This window comes from Oncorhynchus gorbuscha, linkage group LG12 (genome assembly GCF_021184085.1).
Source record: "Oncorhynchus gorbuscha isolate QuinsamMale2020 ecotype Even-year linkage group LG12, OgorEven_v1.0, whole genome shotgun sequence".
In the NCBI taxonomy this organism is placed as follows: Eukaryota; Metazoa; Chordata; class Actinopteri; order Salmoniformes; family Salmonidae; genus Oncorhynchus; species Oncorhynchus gorbuscha.
The window spans coordinates 76,729,613-76,750,246 of NC_060184.1; the positions used below are offsets into that span (position 1 = coordinate 76,729,613).

Sequence of the window (20,634 nt, forward strand, 5' to 3'; positions counted from 1 at the left end):
GAGAGAGACACGGACACGGACACAGCGAGAGAGAGAGAGACACGGACACGGACACAGCGAGAGAGAGAGAGACACGGACACAGCGAGAGAGAGAGAGACACGGACACGGACACAGCGAGAGAGCGAGAGACACGGACACGGACACAGCGAGAGAGAGAGAGACACGGACACAGAGAGAGAGAGAGAGACACGGACACGGACACAGAGAGAGAGACACGGACACAGAGAGAGAGACACGGACACGGACACAGAGAGAGAGACACGGACACAGCGAGAGAGACACGGACACGGACACAGCGAGAGAGACACGGACACGGACACAGCGAGAGAGACACGGACACGGACACAGAGAGAGAGACACGGACACGGACACAGAGAGAGAGAGCGAGACACGGACACAGAGAGAGAGAGCGAGACACGGACACAGAGAGAGAGAGAGAGAGACACGGACACAGAGAGAGAGAGACACGGACACAGAGAGAGAGACACGGACACAGAGAGAGAGAGCGAGACACGGACACAGAGAGAGAGACACGGACACAGAGAGAGAGAGCGAGACACGGACACTGAGAGACACGGACACAGCAAGAGAGACACGGACACGGACACAGCGAGAGAGACACGGACACAGAGAGAGAGAGCGAGACACGGACACGGACACAGAGAGAGAGAGAGAGACACGGACACGGACACAGAGAGACACGGACACGGACACAGCGAGAGAGAGAGAGACACGGACAATGACACAGCGAGAGACACGGACACTGAGAGACACGGACACTGCGAGAGACACGGATACGGACACAGCGAGAGAGAGAGAGACACGGACACGGACACAGCGAGAGAGAGAGAGACACGGACACGGACACAGCGAGAGAGAGAGAGACACGGACACAGCGAGAGAGAGAGAGACACGGACACGGACACAGCGAGAGAGAGAGAGACACGGACACGGACACAGAGAGAGAGAGAGAGAGAGACACGGACACAGAGAGAGAGAGAGACACGGACACGGACACAGAGAGAGAGAGAGAGAGAGACACGGACACAGAGAGAGAGACACGGACACGGACACAGAGAGAGAGACACGGACACGGACACAGAGAGAGGGACACGGACACTGAGAGACACGGACACAGAGACACGGACACGGACACAGCGAGAGAGAGAGAGACACGGACACGGACACAGAGAGAGAGAGCGAGACACGGACACGGACACAGAGAGAGAAAGCGAGACACGGACACAGAGAGAGAGAGAGAGAGACACGGACACGGACACAGAGAGAGAGACACGGACACGGACACTGAGAGAGACACGGACACTGAGAGAGACACGGACACGGACACAGCTCGAGAGAGAGAGACACGGACACGGACACAGAGAGAGAGAGAGAGAGACACGGACACAGAGAGAGAGAGAGAGAGACACGGACACAGAGAGAGAGACACGGACACAGAGAGAGAGAGAGAGAGAGAGACACGGACACAGAGAGAGAGACACGGACACGGACACGGAGAGAGACACGGACACGGAGAGAGACACGGACACGGACACGGAGAGAGACACGGACACGGACACTGAGAGAGACACGGACACGGACACTGAGAGAGACACGGACACGGACACTGAGAGAGACACGGACACGGACACTGAGAGAGACACGGACACGGACACTGAGAGAGAGAGAGAGACACGGACACAGAGAGAGAGAGAGAGAGACACGGACACGGACACAGAGAGAGAGAGAGAGACACTGACACGGACACAGAGAGAGAGAGAGAGACACTGACACGGACACGGACACAGAGAGAGAGACACGGACACGGACACAGAGAGAGAGACACGGACACGGACACAGAGAGAGAGACACGGACACGGACACAGAGAGAGAGACACGGACACGGACACTGAGAGAGACACGGACACTGAGAGAGACACGGACACGGACACAGAGAGAGAGAGAGAGACACTGACACGGACACAGAGAGAGAGACACGGACACGGACACAGAGAGAGAGACACGGACACGGACACAGAGAGAGAGACACGGACACGGACACTGAGAGAGAGACGGACACAGAGAGAGAGAGAGACGGACACAGAGAGAGAGAGAGAGACACGGACACAGAGAGAGAGAGACACGGACACGGACACAGAGAGAGAGAGAGACACGGACACGGACACAGAGAGAGAGAGACACGGACACAGAGAGAGAGACACACGGACACGGACACAGAGAGAGAGAGAGAGACACGGACACTGACACAGAGAGACACGGACACGGACACAGAGAGAGAGAGAGACACGGACACAGAGAGAGAGAGAGACACGGACACTGAGAGAGACACGGACACGGACACTGAGAGAGACACGGACACGGACACTGAGAGAGACACGGACACGGACACTGAGAGAGACACGGACACGGACACTGAGAGAGACACGGACACAGAGAGACACGGCCACGGACACAGAGAGAGAGACACGGCCACGGACACAGAGAGAGAGAGAGAGAGACACGGACACAGAGAGAGAGAGAGAGACACGGACACAGAGAGAGAGAGAGAGACACGGACACAGAGAGAGAGACACGGACACAGAGAGAGAGAGAGACACTGACACGGACACGGAGAGAGAGCGAGAGACACGGACACGGACACGGAGAGAGAGAGAGAGACACGGACACACAGAGAGAGAGAGAGAGACACGGACAGAGAGAGAGAGAGAGACACGGACAGAGAGAGAGAGAGAGACACGGACAGAGAGAGAGAGAGACACTGACAGAGAGAGAGAGAGACACGAGTGTAGCTTTAATTCAATACCCTGCATGTGTATTTTAATGAACGTTTGAGTTTTAACTAATACTATTAGCATTTAGCGTAGCGCATTTGCATTTCCAGAGCTCTAGATGGGACGCCTGCGTGCCAGGTAGGAGCAAGAGGTTAAGAGCAGTTGGAGGCCACGGAAGGAGTGTTGTGTGGCATTGAAGCTCGTTTGGAGGTTAGATAGCACAGTGTCCAAGGAAGGGCCAGAAGTATACAGAATGGTGTCGTCTGCATAGAGGTGGATCAGGTAATCGCCCGCAGCAAGAGCAACATCATTGATATATACAGAGAAAAAAGTCGGCCCGAGAATTGAACCCTGTGGCACCTCCATAGAGACTGCCAGAGGACCGGACAACATGCTCTCCGATTTGACACACTGAACTCTAAGTCGCTCTGGATAAGAGCGTCTGCTAAATGACTTAAATGTAATGTAAATGTAGTTGGTGAACCAGGCAAGGCAGTCATTAGAAAAACAGGGGCTACTGAGTCTGCCGATAAGAATGTGGTGATTGACAGAGTCGAAAGCCTTGGCCAGGTCGATGAAGACGGCTGCACAGTACTGTCTTTTATCGATGGCGGTTATGATATCGTTTAGTACCTTGAGCGTGGCTGAGGTGCACCCGTGACCGGCTCGGAAACCAGATTGCACAGCTGAGAAGGTACGGTGGCATTCGAGATGGTCAGTGATCTGTTTGTTGACTAGGCTTTCGAAGACCTTAGATAGGCAGGGCAGGATGGATATAGGTCTGTAACAGTTTGGGTCCAGGGTGTCTCCCCCTTTGAAGAGGGGGATGACTGCGGCAGCTTTCCAATCCTTGGGGATCTCAGACGATATGAAAGAGAGGTTCTGTAGTTGATATTTGCCCTTTTAACGTCTGGACAGCAGTCCTCACGTCCTCGGGAACACAAATGTTACATATTCGTAAAGTGCTTATATAGTGGTGGAGAGAAGGGCGTGTTTCATAGTTCACAACCAATGTCTGTTCACTTGGGCGGGGCCACTGAGTGAACAGAGTTTACCTTATGGAAACAATTCTCTCATTTAGAAGCTAAAATTACATTTAATCTTTTCACAAATAGTTTCATATTAACATTTTAATTGCACAACAATGAATCTGATGTGTAGACTTTCCAAGGTACAGTTTGTCATCCTATCATCAGTAATAATGTCTCAGATGACAACTGATGACAACTTGTGGTCCTTCTGTAGCTCAGTTGGTAGAGCATGGCGCTTGTAACGCCAGGGTAGTGGGTTCGATCCCCGGGACCACCCATACGTAGAATGTATGCACACATGACTGTAAGTCGCTTTGGATAAAAGCGTCTGCTAAATGGCATATATTATTATTATATTATTATATTATATTATCTGACATATTCTTTAAGTACCAACGCATATTTTCAACTGGTTGGATTACCGAAATATGGTTTGGTTCACCAGACTCTCTCTATGTTAACAAAGGGCTTTCCAATAGTCACTCTGTAGACTAGAGAGAGAGGAAAGGGGGAAAGGTATTTATGGGGGTCATAAACCTCACCAACAGGCCAACATCATGACACCATGTTTACGGATTTGGGGTTGTACCTGGTAGGTTACTTGATCGTTTGTGTGAGATTGAGGGCATCTAGTTTAGATTGTAGGAAGGCCGGGGTGTTAAGTATATCCCAGTTTAGGTCTTCTAACAGTATGAACTCTGATGATAGATGGGGGGCAATCAATTCACATATGGTGTCCAGGGCACAGCTGGGAGCTGAGGGAGGTCAAAAACAAGCGACAACAGTGAGAGACTTATTTCCAGAGAGATGGATTTTTAAAAGTAGAAGCTCGAACTGTTTGGGAATGGATCTGGATAGGAGGACATAACTCTGGAGGCTATCTTTACAGTAGATTGCAACTCCGCCCCCTTTAGCAGTTCTATCTTGACGGAAAATGTTGTAATTGGGGATGGACATTTCAGAATTTTCAGTGGCCTTCCTAAGCCAGGATGCAGACACAGCTAGAACATCCGGGTTGGCAGAGTGTGCTAAAGCAGTGAATAAAGCAAACTTCTAATGTTAACATGCATGAAACCAAGGCTATTACCATTACAGAAGTCAACAGATTAGAGCACCTGGGGACACACAGGGCCTGGGTTAACCTCTACATCACCAGATGAACAGAGGAGAGGAGTAGGATAAGGTTACGGCTAAAGGCTATAAGAACCATCAGGTCTACTCTCTGAAATGCCAATCTGGTATCACCCACACTCTCAGTGGTGATTGTGAATGGTGATTTTAAAACAGTTACAGAGTATAATGGCTGTGATAGGAAAAAGCTGAGGATGGATCAACAACATTGTAGTTACTCCACCATACTAACCTAATTGGCTAACCTAAATGACAGAGTGAAAATAAGGAAGCCTGTACAGAATACAAATATTCTAAAACATGCATCCTGTTTGCAGTTTCACTAAATTAAAACTGGTAAAAATGTGTCATAATAATTAAACTTTCCGCAGTGGGGAGACCCAGGGCCAGGCCTCCTCGATGGAGGGGACACTGTAGCCAGCCTCTGCCTTCATCAGAAGGGGAAGGTTTTTCCTGTGGCACCACAGAACTGGGTCATGGTGAGCCATTTCCTGGTCTGGCTGGATCTTGCCTTTTCGGAGTTAATGGGAGATTAGCTGGGACATTTTGATTCCAAAATGTCTCTGGTGTGGGGGGAGGTTGATGTAGAAGAGGAATGGGGGGGTGGGTGTTTTCCCACCCCCGTTGTTCATCTATGCGACTGGGGTAATTACAGCGGGCATTGAGGGTTCACAGAGGGCTGGCTGGCCAGGAATCCCGTGGTGTAGGGGGGAGGTATCAATACTCTGTTACCACTGGGAGGTACTTAGATTAGCGTCTTTTGATTGGCCGCCCCACACTGCCTTTATTTTAGTGGATGTTAAGTATCCATTATGTTTCTAAAAGTCACTCAGCGTTATGAAGAGGCTAACTGCTCGTCTCAGGGTAATGACCTTAATGGTGAAGTGAGCTATTAGCGGCGTTATGTTAATTGTTTTAGCCTTTCTAGTGGCACGGACAGGGCAGTAGGTGAATAGCCTCTCTCTCTGCTCTGCTGTTAGATGTGTCAGAGGCTATTATCTGCAGCACTTTCATTCCTCAGATCTCTGTAATGAGGCTGTGAGCAGAGCACCATTCCTCAGAGATCTCTGTAATGAGGCTGTGAGCAGAGCACCATTCCTCAGAGATCTCTGTAATGAGGCTGTGAGCAGAGCACCATTCCTCAGAGATCTCTGTAATGAGGCTGTCTGATCAGAGCACCATTCCTCAGAGATCTCTGTAATGAGGCTGTCTGATCAGAGCACCATTCCTCATAGATCTCTGTAATGAGGCTGTGAGCAGAGCACCATTCCTCAGAGATCTGAGGCTGTGAGCAGAGCACCATTCCTGAGGCTGTGAGCAGAGCACCATTCCTCAGAGATCTCTGTAATGAGGCTGTGAGCAGAGCACCATTCCTCAGAGATCTCTGTAATGAGGCTGTCTGATCAGAGCACCATTCCTCAGAGATCTCTGTAATGAGGCTGTGAGCAGAGCACCATTCCTCAGAGATCTCTGTAATGAGGCTGTCTGATCAGAGCACCATTCCTCATAGATCTCTGTAATGAGGCTGTGAGCAGAGCACCATTCCTCAGAGATCTCTGTAATGAGGCTGTGAGCAGAGCACCATTCCTCAGAGATCTCTGTAATGAGGCTGTGAGCAGAGCACCATTCCTCAGAGATCTCTGTAATGAGGCTGTCTGAGGCTGTCTGAGGCTGTCTGATCAGAGCACCATTCCTCATAGATCTCTGTAATGAGGCTGTGAGCAGAGCACCATTCCTCAGAGATCTCTGTAATGAGGCTGTGAGCAGAGCACCATTCCTCAGAGATCTCTGTAATGAGGCTGTGTGATCAGAGCACTACTGGGGGTTTAGTAAGTAGTGGAATTAAAGGAAAGGGCTTTAATGAGGTTACTTCAATGTGCTTTGACTCTCACACTCACCTTTTTCCTCCCGTCTCCTCATCCCTTTGGTCCCCGCAGTCTAAAGTGAACTCTGTCTGCACACTCATGTCAAACAGAGCGAGTCATTCCTCTCAACGACAACAACAGTATTGACAAAAGCTTCTGGAACGTGTTTTCATGTTTCATTATCAGATTCCCTTGTTGACCTAAGGGTTTAAAATAGTTTTGGGGAAACTATGTTGAAATATGTGTCAGCTATTTTTTTTGCATTGATTCATTGTCTCTTCACGGGATGTTTTCATGGAGAGGAGGATATTATGTCTGTGTGTGAGTAACACTGACCTCTCTCTGTCTCTCTGTCTGTGTGTCTCTCTCTCTCTCCTCCCCTACCGCAGGTATTGGTAAGAACGTGATCTGCGACCGCACCGCCACTCCCCTGGATGCCTTCCGCATGATGTCGGCCGCCCAGTACTACCCCAAACTGCTGAGCGTCATGGCTAATGTGCTGCGCTTCCTGCCTGCATTCGTACGGATGAAGGAGCTCGTGGAGGAGGGCTACGTGGGGGAGCTGCTGGTCTGCGAGGCCCAGGTCCACAGCAGCAGCCTGTTAGGTAAGAAGTACAACTGGAGCTGTGACGACCTGATGGGAGGTGGGGGGCTGCACTCGGTGGGTACCTACATCATCGACCTGCTCACCTTCCTGACGGGCCAGCGGGCGGCCAAAGTGCACGGCTTCCTCAAGACATTCGTCAAGCAGACGGCGCACATCTGTGGCATCCGCCAGATCACCAGCGACGACTTCTGCACCTTCCAGATGGTGCTGGAGGGCGGCGCCTGCTGCACCGTCACGCTCAACTTCAACGTGCCCGGCGACTTCCGCCAGGAGGTGATAGTGGTGGGCACGGTGGGCCGGCTGACGGTCAGCGGCACGGACCTGTACGGACAGAAGAACACCACGGATGGAGGGCCGGAGCTACTTCTGAAGGACAGCACCCCTCTGGAGAAGGCCTCCCTACCGGAGAAGGCTTTCAGCGACATCCCCTCACCCTACCTGACAGGAACTATTTGCATGGTGCAGGCGGTGCGGCAGGCCTTCGAGGACCAGGACGACCGGCGCACGTGGGATGGAAGGCCACTGACTATGGCGGCCACCTTCGAGGACTGCCTGTACGCACTGTGCGTGGTCGACACCATCAAGAAGTCCAACCAGTACGGCGAATGGCAGAACATTGAGGTGATGAAAGAGGAGCCCGAGGTGAGCCCTGCCTACCTGATCAGCGAGGCCATGCGGCGCAGCAGGATGTCTCTCTACTGCTAGCACTGGCACCTAAATGGCCGACTGGTGCTAGAGACTGGGGGTGAGAGAGTGCCCTCATTGGCTGGCTGTCTGACCAATAGGGGATAAGGGTCCTGTTTCGCTTGTCCCCAAAATGATGTGAACAGTGAACACTCCTCTCTCTCTGTCCTCTTTTCTGGATGAATAAGCCTCACGCTGTGTGTCTGAGAAAGGGAAGCCGTTTCTATGGATGCTAGACTCGGGGGGGTCAACAGAGGGGTTTTATTGTACCTCCTAGAGAGGTGAATGTTTAAACCACAGGGGGCTTGAATGGTTCAGTCCCTGTCTCAGTGTGTGTGTGCTGTGTATGTATGTATGAGTGTGAAACCGGAGTGCAAAAAACACCTGAAAAATCTATAGTTTGGCTGGTAGGGCTTTTAGTGAGGGCCTCCCCCTCTGGTAAAGTGTGCAATAAATCCTGCCAGAGCTGCAGGCTCGTGGAATTATGTCATCCTGCCTGAGCTGCAGGCTCGTAGAATTATGTCATCCTGCCAGAGCTGCAGGCTCGTGGAATTATGTCATCCTGCCAGAGCTGCAGGCTCGTGGAATTATGTCATCCTGCCAGAGCTGCAGGCTCGTGGAATTATGTCATCCTGCCAGAGCTGCAGAATTATGTCATCCTGCCAGAGCTGCAGGCTCGTGGAATTATGTCATCCTGCCAGAGCTGCAGAGTCATCCTGCCAGAGCTGCAGGCTCGTGGAATGATGTCATCCTGCCAGAGCTGCAGGCTCGTGGAATGATGTCATCCTGCCAGAGCTGCAGGCTCGTGGAATGATGTCATCCTGCCAGAGCTGCAGGCTCGTGGAATTATGTCATCCTGCCAGAGCTGCAGGCTCGTGGAATTATGTCATCCTGCCAGAGCTGCAGGCTCGTGGAATTATGTCATCCTGCCAGAGCTGCAGGCAGGCATCCTGCCAGAGCTGCAATGGAATTATGTCATCCTGCCAGAGCTGCAGGCTCGTGGAATTATGTCATCCTGCCAGAGCTGCAGGCTCGTGGAATTGTCATCCTGCCAGAGCTGCAGGCTCGTGGAATGATGTCATCCTGCCAGAGCTGCAGGCTCGTGGAATGATGTCATCCTGCCAGAGCTGCATTATGTCATCCTGCCAGAGCTGCAGGCTCGTGGAATTATGTCATCCTGCCAGAGCTGCAGAGTCATCCTGCCAGAGCTGCAGGCTCGTGGAATTATGTCATCCTGCCAGAGCTGCAGGCTCGTGGAATTATGTCATCCTGCCAGAGCTGCAGGCTCGTGGAATTATGTCATCCTGCCAGAGCTGCAGGCTCGTAGAATTATGTCATCCTGCCTGAATCAAAGGGGATACCCTGTTTGACTGCTTCTCGTTTTTGTAGTAACGTCCTTATGCAATAGACAGACACACAGTCTGTGGATGGCGACTCAATCCCGTGCTATGCTGTGAATAAAGCCAAGTGTTTTTCTATCTCAAGGTCATTCCCGTTGCTTAGCTAGCCAGCTAGGTTAGCATTTTGCATGCGCTAAAGCTTCTTACACAATAGCGACAATGTAGGTTAAAACAATCAGTACTAACCTCTGGGTTAGTGCACGGATGGGACATTAGCAAGCATCAAGTTAAAACAATCAGTACTAACCTCTGGGTTAGTGCACGGATGGGACACTAGCAAGCATCAAGTTAAAACAATCAGTACTAACCTCTGGGTTAGTGCACGGATGGGACACTAGCAAGCATCAAGCCTCCGGACAAACAGCCTTTAAGACTAGGAACGCTTTGCTTGGCTACCGGTTTGTGTGAATGTGTAACTTAGTGCTGCTACCTGAAGAACATGAGCTCATTCACTTTCTTTGATGGTCATGTTACTCATCACTATCCACACAGGTTACAGGAGAGAATGGTAGTAGCACATATTGACCTACAAGCCAAAACATGTTTTTGTATTTTATTCAAGCGCTATCTTATGGTTTTCCTATTGTTGATTATGCGATGTAGGCTTATGTCTTGTATAAAACAAAAAGTGAATTGTTTAAAATTAGTCATGATATAAATGTACTGTTTTTTTGTATTTTATTTGTTGTTAAAACTGCGGTGCAAAAAGACTGGAGCAATGTTTTGATGAACTCACTGTTCAGTATAAAAGTATTCATTTTGTGTTTTGGACTGATCCGTACTGGATGGTGTCTAGTTAGTGGGAGACAGGTGAGGTGAGAGAGGCCTTTGAGCGTTCAGCTCCTACGTGCGTTGGTCCTGTCTGTGGGATCTCTGAGGAAAATGACTATTTTGGTTTGGAGTTATAGAAACCTTTTTGACACATGTGGTCCTCATTTGTATTCCATTTTTGATAGGTGCAGAAAATCTATCAACTTCCCTTAGGGCTCAACAAGCACACTTTGTTAGTGCTCAACAAGCACACTTTGTAGCTATTCAAAAGATATCATCTGTCCAGTCAGTCACCCATTGGGCACACACTGGTTGAATCAATGTTGTTTCCAAATCATTTCAATGAAATTAATTACGTTGAACCAACATTGACTTGACATCCGTGCCAAGAGGGATGCCTTCGCCAATTCAATGAAACCTGGAACTGTGATATTGATTTAGAATTTTGGTCAACGTTCTCAGTTCTGGACATTCCAGGGCCTATATTCACAGGGTGTCTCAGAGTAAGAGTGCTGATCTAGGATCAGGTCAATCCCTGTCTTATTCGTTATGATCTGAAAGGTAAAACTGATCCTAGATGTATTGTGAATACGGGCCTTGGTCTCATAAAGAGTTGCTGTCTTCACTGTAAGAATCCCTGTTGCATGTTGGCCTTTCCGATCGTCAGTAAGCGAGAAGGAGAGATTCAAGATCCAGTCTTGGTATTATGTACTTGACCATCCTAATTCTTTATCCAATTCTCAGTTAGTCCCCTCTGTTCCTAAGCCGGGTCTATGGCCTTGTTCCAAACCATGCACCTCTAAAGCTACACCCAGAGAGGAAGTCTGTGAGGATTCCCTTTTGAGGCCTTATAGGGAGGAGGTGTTAGGAACTATGGTTTAGTCCCCAGTCTTCCAGGATGGAGCCCGATTCGCTTTATTAGATCAAATCAAACCGATGAACTTGACCGTGAAGATCGCTAACGCGTCACATTAAACGTGACAGCGCTAAATCAGACATCTTATCAGAATCTATGAAGGACAGTAAGGATCCAAGTAGAGTCCGATTAGCAGTTTATTCTGGCACACCGGCGTATTTAACCGTAAGACTACATCTTGATGAGGTGCTCTAGATGCCATTTCCTTCAACATTTTTTAGGCCAGTTGATGAAAATTGAGTTTGGGTATTTAAGTGGTTGAATATTTAATGTGTGAAATTAGAAATTAATGTTGTGGAAGATTTCATGCATTTGGTGTCCCCTGACTAATTTGTACAATTTAATTTAATGTCTTCATGCAATTTTATTTTTATTTTTTGCTTTTTATAAAGTGAACGTTTCAGGTCACAGCCAATGTTGGTTAAGTTCTATGATAAAATGGACAACTGCTGTACCACATCAAACTGCAACAACTGAGATTGTAATATTGTAGTGTGTGTGTCTATAGCTGTACCCGAAGGTGCTACCCTTAGCGCACTGTAGATTCTCCTTTGACTGTACGCCCCCTTCTCTGCGGGACTGTGGTATGACAAAAAGAAAAGAAGAGTCATATTGCCAATTCCTTATTGTCATTGCCTGTGGCTTTTTAGGGTGCATCCTCTTGGCTTAAAAAAAGACACTGTAAACATGGGGGGGGGGGTGTTAGTTTAATATGTTAAGTAGTTTGTTTGTTCGGCTTTGTTTGCTGAAATGTGAATATTTTAGATCTTCTCCGTGCTGTGCCAACATTTTACAAACAACTTAGGGCGATTGGGGGTTCCTGATTTAATATAGATGGTAGTCTAGCTCAGTGGGATTTAGATTTTGGGAAACAGACATTAGAATGTGGTTTGGATACATGACCCCCCCCCCTGCCTTTGGAGCCCTAAGGGGGGTCACTCTGTTCATAATGAGAAGCAACATCAGAAGGTGGTTCTTGTGCACCCTCAGTTCGTCACCTAGCAACTGTGGCATCCACTGTGCCAACACTCGGCCATCTTGGATTTCTCTCCACTTTCTCTCATTCTCTCTTGTTTTCTGTTTGTCTCTCATTCTCTCTTACCCCCCCCCTCTCTCTCTCTCTCTCTCTCCTGTTCGCTCTCAGCCTGAAGGACAAATTGACTTGGTGCCTCTGCAGACCCCTGGTAGCTTATTCATTAAACTCACCACTCACTCACAATTGTTTTTGTTTTTTTTACTTTTAAACTGTAAGATGAAATATGATATTGATAGATTTCCCCCACATTCCTCTCACCATACAGTGGCCCCTTTTCATTATGGCACAGACGAAGCAACCACTGGTCAAGGAAGCTTACATTGAGCCTCCTTACTTTGATGAAAATATAATGATTGTTGATTTATTATGATGGTCATTTTAGATTTGAAGTCCAATGGCAATGATGGCTGTAGACTAGAGTCAGAATAGCTGTTTGCTGGGTGACCGTTTACCCTTCACACTGGGGAAACGCAGAACCCTACTCCTTGCCCTAGTGTCTGTTTCCTTGACTACAGGCTGGAGTGGCAGTTATTTGGCCCAATAGTCCCAGACTCCCGGCACCTTCGTTTCCTGGGAGGAGGTCAGAGGTGATGACTGCTGAAAAGGGCAACACACACACACACACAGGGACCCTCCCTCAACAGGTTTGTAAATGCTGGTACAGTAAATATAATTGCTGAAGGTAATGTCCATCTTGATACTGTATTGATGTTTGCTGACTCTTTATTGTACTGTATGTGTATTGTGGACGCATGGACCTTTTGGTATATATTGAACCAACCGGCTCATATTGATCAGTCTTAAACTAGAGAATGTATTGTAGGAATGATCTATTTTCTATAAATCAGAAAATGACCGTTGTGGTTTGGGAGTTGGGTTGACTGGGAGGGAGGGTGGGTGTCAGTAATATCTGTCCTCTTAGTTTGCTGTACATGGAAAAGCTGTGAATGGAGTCCCCCTTAATTCCTTAGCCTGGCTCTGTGTCAGTGTTCTACTGTTTGATCTCCCCGCTCCAGTACTTTGCACCGCTACTGTGTGTATGTGTGTTACTAGTAAGAGAAAGTGTGTTGCTTGGGGGGAAATGTCTTGTTCTGACCCCATCGTCCTGGTGTTAAACAAATGGTTTACCGCTTCAGAACTTGTCCGATGATGCAGTTTCTAAAGATTAAAAAAATAAATACCTACCTACCCCTTGTCATGGGTTTCCTTTCTTCACTGCATCACAGCCTTATCGCTGCTGCATCACAGCCTTATCGCTGCTGCATCACAGCCTTATCGCTGCTGCATCACAGCCTTATCGCTGCTGCATCACAGCCTTATCGCTGCTGCATCACAGCCTTATCGCTGCTGCATCACAGCCTTATCACTGCTGCATCATCACAGCCTTATCGCTGCATCATCACAGCCTTATCGCTGCATCATCACAACCTTATCGCTGCATCACAGCCTTATCGCTGCTGCATCACAGCCTTATCATCGCTGCTGCATCACAGCATCACAGCCTTATCGCTGCTGCATCACTGCATCACAGCCTTATCGCTGCTGCATCACAGCCTGCATCATCACGCCTGCTGCATCATCACAGCCTTATCCCTGCATCATCACAGCCTTATCACTGCTGCATCACAGCATTATCACTGCATCACAGCCTTATCGCTGCTGCATCACAGCCTTATCCCTGCATCATCACAGCCTTATCGCTGCTGCATCACAGCCTTATTGCTGCTGCATCACAGCCTTATCGCTGCTGCATCACAGCCTTATCACTGCATCACAGCCTTATCACTGCTGCATCACAGCCTTAATCTAGGCATTACCATGATGCATATTATTAGTTTTCAGACATCAGTAGTTACACATACATACACACATTTTCCCATCATGCAATGCAGGAACTGACCAGGACCCGGGAGAGCAGTCTTGTGTGTGTGTGTAGCATATATGGGCCATCTGAGTGTGTAGGAAGTGGTTTGCTCTGGTGAGTTGCACTGTGCTGCTCCGCTAGCAGAGTATGACCTGTAGTGATTCTTAAAGACTGCTCGGGTCCTTCTACCACTCTCACTTTCATCCTCTCCCTCCATCATGTTCCATATTGACTGACCTTCATGTCTTAAAGTGATGATGCACTGTCTTTTTCTCTTTGCGTAGTTGAGCTGTTCTTGCCATAATATGGACTTGGTCTTTTACCAAATAAGGGCTATATTCTGTATACGACCCCTACCATGTCACAACACCACGGATTTGCTCAAACGCATTAAGGAAAGAAATTCCACAAAGTAACTTAACAAGGCACACCTGTTAATTGAAATGCATTCCAGGTGACTACCTCATGAAGCAGGTTGAGAGAATGCGAAGGGTGGCTACTTTGAAGAATCTAAAATCTAAAATATATTGATTGGTTTAACACTTCTTTGGTTACTACATGATTCCATATGTGTTATTTCATAGTTTGGATGTCTTCACTAGTATTCAACAATGTAGAAAACAGTAAAAATACAGAAAAACCCTTGAATGAGTAGGTGTGAACAAACTTTTGACTGGTACTGTACACATTTCACAGCTGACTCGGTTTTCCATTTGGCGTTTTTTAACCTCCTGACAGCAGTTAGACCATCTTTACGGAGACACTGACCGAGATCCTCTGCTGCCACCTAGTGACCAGAACAGAAAACTGCCTGTCCTCTCAACACCCACTACTAACATAATGCACAACTATTGGTGTTTAGGGCTAAGATGCCTCTGATTTTCCTTCTTTACATCTAATCAGGTGCTAAATCAGACATCTGTAAGCAATGGACTCAACATTTTTGGCCTGCTTAATTCTATCTCTTATGAAAGTTGTCTTCTCTTGTTTCACCTCAGATAACCCTCACATTTAACTCGGAAGAATATGCGACAGGAGAGAAGCAAAAGGAATTAATTAAGGCCCACAACCACTGTTCCACCAAACAACAAGCAGACAGTAGAGCTCAGAGGCAAGTGTGTGTGCAATGCATGAGAAAACCGGCTGTGAACTCAATGAAATGTGTGGCTGTAGTACTTTATAACGAGTTCAAGGGGGGCCAGACCAATCAAAAACATATTTTTTTTGCAGCTTGCAAAGTTGCGTGATGGACTTTCTTGCCCCTCTGTCCCTTTTTCTCTACCAATCGCTCTCTCCCTCCCCATGGGAGATCATTATCTCCATATTAAAGCTGAATCTACTAGCACCATGACCCGATGAGATTAACCCAGATTGATGCAGATATTAAAACAGTTTGACAAAGCAGGAGAGGATATAGAACACTGCCATGGTTCTCTGTAGGGGAATCACAACCTCTCTCCACCCTCACGCTGTTTCTCAACCCTCGCTCTTTCTCAACCCCTCCTTCCACCCTCTTTCTTTCTGTCTCTCTCCACCTCTCTCTGTCTCTCTCCACCTCTCTCTCTCTCTCTCCACCTCTCTCCACCTCTCTCTTTCTCTCTCCACCTCTCTCTTTCTCTCTCCACCTCTCTCTTTCTCTCTCCACCTCTCTCTTTCTCTCTCCACCTCTCTCTGTCTCTCTCCACCTCTCTCTTTCTCTCTCCACCTCTCTCTTTCTCTCTCAACCTCTCTCCTCTCCACCCTCTTTCTTTCTCTGTCTCTCTCCACCTTCTCTCGTCACTGAGTGACACTCAGATGGCCAGGTAGTGAGGCACTAGCTGAAAGCTCCCCCTCTGTGTTTCGTGTGTGTGTGTGTGTGTGTAAGAGCAGCAAAACCTGAGGCATTGTAGATGAAGACATACCAGTGGTTCTGTGGTTATTCCCATGTTCTGCTAGGTACTTAAATATTTATGTTCCACTTTCATGGTCTGTAGCCAGAGGAACTGCGCTAGTTCTCTCATATATATTATTAATATAAAAGATGGGGCTTCACAACCCTACTTAACATTCAAAAACATTACAAAAAAAAAGTTTAGTTTTTCTCTAATCTTTAACAGGTTTTAATGTCTCAACCAGTTAACAGATCGTCTTGACCTGAGCCCCCAACACTGGCTATCCCACCAAGAACCCAGGGCTGTCTGAAATGACTATATTCCCCAATATTACGGGTCTATGTTGAGGATAAGGAGCCATTTCAGACCCAGGCCTGTAAGTCCCAGGCCCACATTGTAGACAGGTAGTGAAGAACAGAGAGAGTGCAAGTAGGTGGATCCCTTTTCTTTTTCAGGAGGCGGTTGCCGTGGTGGGGAAGGGGAGCTTTAGGTACTGGTACCACTGTTTGAGTTGCCGCGGCAACAACAGCAGCACGTTCTCCGTGAGGAAGAGCAGTGCTTCCTGCATGGCCGGTCGAAGCAGCTGATTGGGTGACATGGAGAGGACCAGGAGACAGAACTTCTCCTTCAGAGAGAGAGACAGGGTCATGTTCATTAGGCATCGAACAGAAGAAAACAGTACTGAAACATGGTTCATCTTGTCCAGTAAGAGCCGCTTGTTTTTTTAGTTTCAGATCGTTTTGCTAGTGTGCCCAAACGAGTACATAATGAGTGTGTTTCTGTGTCTTCTAGGACAGGTGAAACTTTCAGAATGCTGCAGATAGAACTGCCACGCATAGATCCGAAATGGTTGCCTATTCTCTGTGACAAAGGTCTGTTCTACGCTGTATTTCTACCTGAGCGTTCGGTCACGTTCTATACCTTGGAGTAGGGGAGCTTTTTGTTGGAGAAGCTTTGAAACTCTGAGATCTTTTGCAGTATGAGGTTGTATTGGGAGTCTCTGTCTCCAGACAATTCTGTGGCATCACTCTGCAGTGTCGCAAACCTGTTCATATGATTAACATTTAATTATTTTACATTTCTGATTCTGTTCCAACTTTCTGACACGAACTGAGGATGAAGGAAAGCGTTTCAAGCCACTTGAAAGTATTGAGTTACACCACATGATGTTTATATGAGAGAGGAGAGAAGGGGCCTTACCAGAGACCAGTGGTGGATTTGGGCTCCTTCAGCCCACTCTTCAGAGAGGTAAGGAGTGAGGACAGACCAGCGTCGGACTTTGAGGCCATTAGAGCATTGAAAAGATTTCTCATCCTCTCCTCTCGGTTCCTGAGGACAGAGAATGGGACTACAATGAGGACATCTTGATGACAAAGTAAAAAATGTTGGTCATGGGGGGGTTGCAAGTGCATTTTGGCCAACATCCAACCTTTTTTGTAATTTCAGATTGATGGTGTTTGTACTTCCTGTTATTGCCATATGGGACCGAGAACCTACAGATTGCGCCTCTAATGATTTACTTCAACAGGCGTGTTCCTGTGTGGCTCAGTCGATCGAGCGCGGGTTCGATTCCCGCTGGGGACACCCATATGTAAAATGTATGCATGACTGTAAAATTGCTTAAGGTAAAAGCGTCTGCTAAATGGCATATTAGCATATTATAAACTGGGTGGTTCGAGCACTGAATGCTGATTGGCTGATAGCCATGATATATCAGACCGTATACCACAGGTATGACAAAACATGTATTTTTTACTGCTCTAATTACGTTGGAAACCAGTTTATAATGGCAATAAGGCACATCAGGGGGGTTGTGATATGGCCAATATACCACGGCTAAGGGCTGTGTCCATGGAGCCGCATTGCGTTGTTCATAAGAATAGCCCTTGGCCGTGGTATATAGGCCATATACCACACCTCCCCCCGTGCTTTATTGCTTAAATAACAGGTTGATCATCCAGAACAAACGATCCTCTACAAAAACACTGTCTGACTGCGACAGGTGCTGTAGATTGACAGTGTCCTACTCACTTTCTCTTTTCAAACACTACTGACTCCATTGGGATGTTCAGAACCTTCTTCACATCCCGGTAATGCTCCTTGGCTCTCTCCAGCATGCCTGACTGGTCTACACCAGGCCTCGGTGAGGGAATGGAAAAGACTCGTTTTATCACAATTATGGAAATAAAATATACATTTTTACGTATAGGAAATCAATACATTTAGTTTGTGTTTTAAACTCACTTTACTGTTTTCTTCTCTAGGGATGCTGTCGGAAAAAGGCAAAACGAGGTGAGTATAGAAGCAAAAATGAGAGATACTGTACACACACTGTACACACACTGTACACACAACATACTGTACACACAACATACTGTACACACAACATACTGTACACACACTGTACACACAACATACTGTACACACAACATACTGTACACACAACATACTGTACACACAACAGTGTGCCATTCCTAGAACAACATATCATTTTGGTATTTCAAAGGATTTGTACTGAAGTGATGTGTTTAATGGCAACACATGAACAGAGCCTGGCCATGGGTGGAATGGAGTTGGTGAGGTATACAATCCCACAATCCTTCAGGGATTCAAAAAGCCCACAACCAACAGTGACACCAGTGGCGCTGTGCTTTCAGTGTTGGCTTTCTGTATTTCCTTAGCCTTTTCGTATAGGCAAATAATCACACAATGAAGTGTTAGTCACAATGTGTCCAAGTGGGAACAACATAGGACATGATGTGTGTGTGTGTGTGTGTGTGTACTTGGGTCTGTTTGAGTGTGTGATCTCTACTCAGTCCTGTGTGTGTGTATATACTTGGGTCTGTTTGAGTGTGTGATCTCTACTCTCAGTCCTGTGTGTGTGTATATATACTTAGGTCTGTTGGAGTGTGTGATCTCTACTCTCAGTCCTGTGTGTGTGTATATATACTTAGGTCTGTTGGAGTGTGTGATCTCTACTCAGTCCTGTGTGTGTGTGTATATACTTAGGTCTGTTTGAGTGTGTGATCTCTACTCTCAGTCCTGTGTGTGTGTATATATACTTAGGTCTGTTGGAGTGTGTGACCTCTACTCAGTCCTGTGTGTGTCTGTTTGAGTGTGTATATACTTAGGTCTGTTGGTCTGTTTGAGTGTGTGATCTCTACTCTCAGTCCTGTGTGTGTGTATATATACTTAGGTCTGTTGGAGTGTGTGATCTCTCTCAGTCCTGTGTGTATATCAGTCCTGTGTGTGTGTATATATACTTAGGTCTGTTGGAGTGTGTGATCTCTACTCAGTCCTGTGTGTGTGTATATATACTTAGGTCTGTTGGAGTGTGTGATCTCTACTCAGTCCTGTGTGTATATATACTTAGGTCTGTTGGAGTGTGTGATCTCTACTCAGTCCTGTGTGTATATATACTTAGGTCTGTTGGAGTGTGTGATCTCTACTCAGTCCTGTGTGTATATATACTTAGGTCTGTTGGAGTGTGTGATCTCTACTCTCAGTCCTGTGTGTGTGTATATATACTTAGGTCTGTTGGAGTGTGTGACCTCTACTCAGTCCTGTGTGTGTGTATATATACTTGGGTCTGTTTGAGTGTGTGATCTCTACTCTCAGTCCTGTGTGTGTGTATATATACTTAGGTCTGTTGGAGTGTGTGATCTCTACTCTCAGTCCTGTGTGTGTGTATATATACTTAGGTCTGTTGGAGTGTGTGATCTCTACTCTCAGTCCTGTGTGTGTGTATATATACTTAGGTCTGTTGGAGTGTGTGATCTCTACTCAGTCCTGTGTGATATAGTGTGGACTGACTGTTCTCATCCAGCAGCAGTAGCAGCCATGGTGGCATGTATCCATCTCCGTCTGGCACCTTGCGCCTGGGCCCCGACTGCAGAGCTTTACATCTATGATTATAGACAAACCAACGTATTACGGTATGGGAGAACAGGACTGGAATGTGCTTTTATTGTTCATTTTCTTACCCTGTGGTTCGGGTGGTGGTTAACTTCGAGGGCTCTGAGATTCACAGGAGAGACAGTGGCATCGTGGGGTGAGACAGTGGCATCGTGGGGTGAGACAGTGGCATCGTGGGGTGAGACAGTGGCATCGTGGGGTGAGACAGTGGCATCGTGGGGTGAGACAGTGGCATCGTGGGGTGAGACAGTGGCATCGTGGGGTGAGACAGTGGCATCGTGGGGTGAGACAGTGGCATCGTGGGGTGAGACAGTGGCATCGTGGGGTGAGACAGTGGCATCGTGTGGGGTGAGACAGTGGCATCGTGGGGTGAGACAGTGGCATCGTGGGGTGAGACAGTGGCATCGTGGGGTGAGACAGTGGCATCGTGGGGTGAGACAGTGGCATCGTGGGGTGAGACAGTGGCATCGTGGGGTGAGACAGTGGCATCGTGGGGTGAGACAGTGGCATCGTGGGGTGAGACAGTGGCATCGTGGGGTGAGACAGTGGCATCGTGGGGTGAGACAGTGGCATCGTGGGGTGAGACAGTGGCATCGTGGGGTGAGACAGTGAGCATCGTGGGGTGAGACAGTGGCATCGTGGGGTGAGACAGTGGCATCGTGGGGTGAGACAGTGGCATCGTGGGGTGAGACAGTGGCATCGTGGGGTGAGACAGTGGCATCGTGGGGTGAGACAGTGGCATCGTGGGGT

General features: G+C 47.8%; 2 protein-coding genes across 2 annotated transcripts in view; one reads left to right on the top strand and one right to left on the bottom strand.

Moving 5' to 3' along the window:
• LOC123990293 (glucose-fructose oxidoreductase domain-containing protein 1-like) overlaps positions 1-8,753 on the top strand; it is a 36,089-nt gene extending 27,336 nt beyond the window's left edge. The window contains exon 2 of the mRNA XM_046290883.1: positions 7,210-8,753. Within this exon, the coding sequence (XP_046146839.1) occupies positions 7,210-8,132 (923 nt within the window). The 3' untranslated portion in view covers positions 8,133-8,753. The remainder of the gene's footprint in view (positions 1-7,209) is intronic.
• A 7,230-nt stretch (positions 8,754-15,983) lies between these two features.
• On the bottom strand, positions 15,984-20,371 carry LOC123990295. Its single transcript, XM_046290884.1, has 7 exons — positions 19,953-20,371; positions 19,783-19,874; positions 18,214-18,238; positions 18,001-18,108; positions 17,170-17,298; positions 16,891-17,014; positions 15,984-16,594 (listed from the first exon to the last, which is right to left on the bottom strand). Exons 2-7 carry the CDS (start codon positions 19,817-19,819, stop codon positions 16,421-16,423), a joined length of 597 nt encoding a protein of 198 aa, XP_046146840.1. The 5' UTR covers positions 19,820-19,874; positions 19,953-20,371; the 3' UTR covers positions 15,984-16,420.
• Positions 20,372-20,634: the final 263 nt, after the last annotated feature.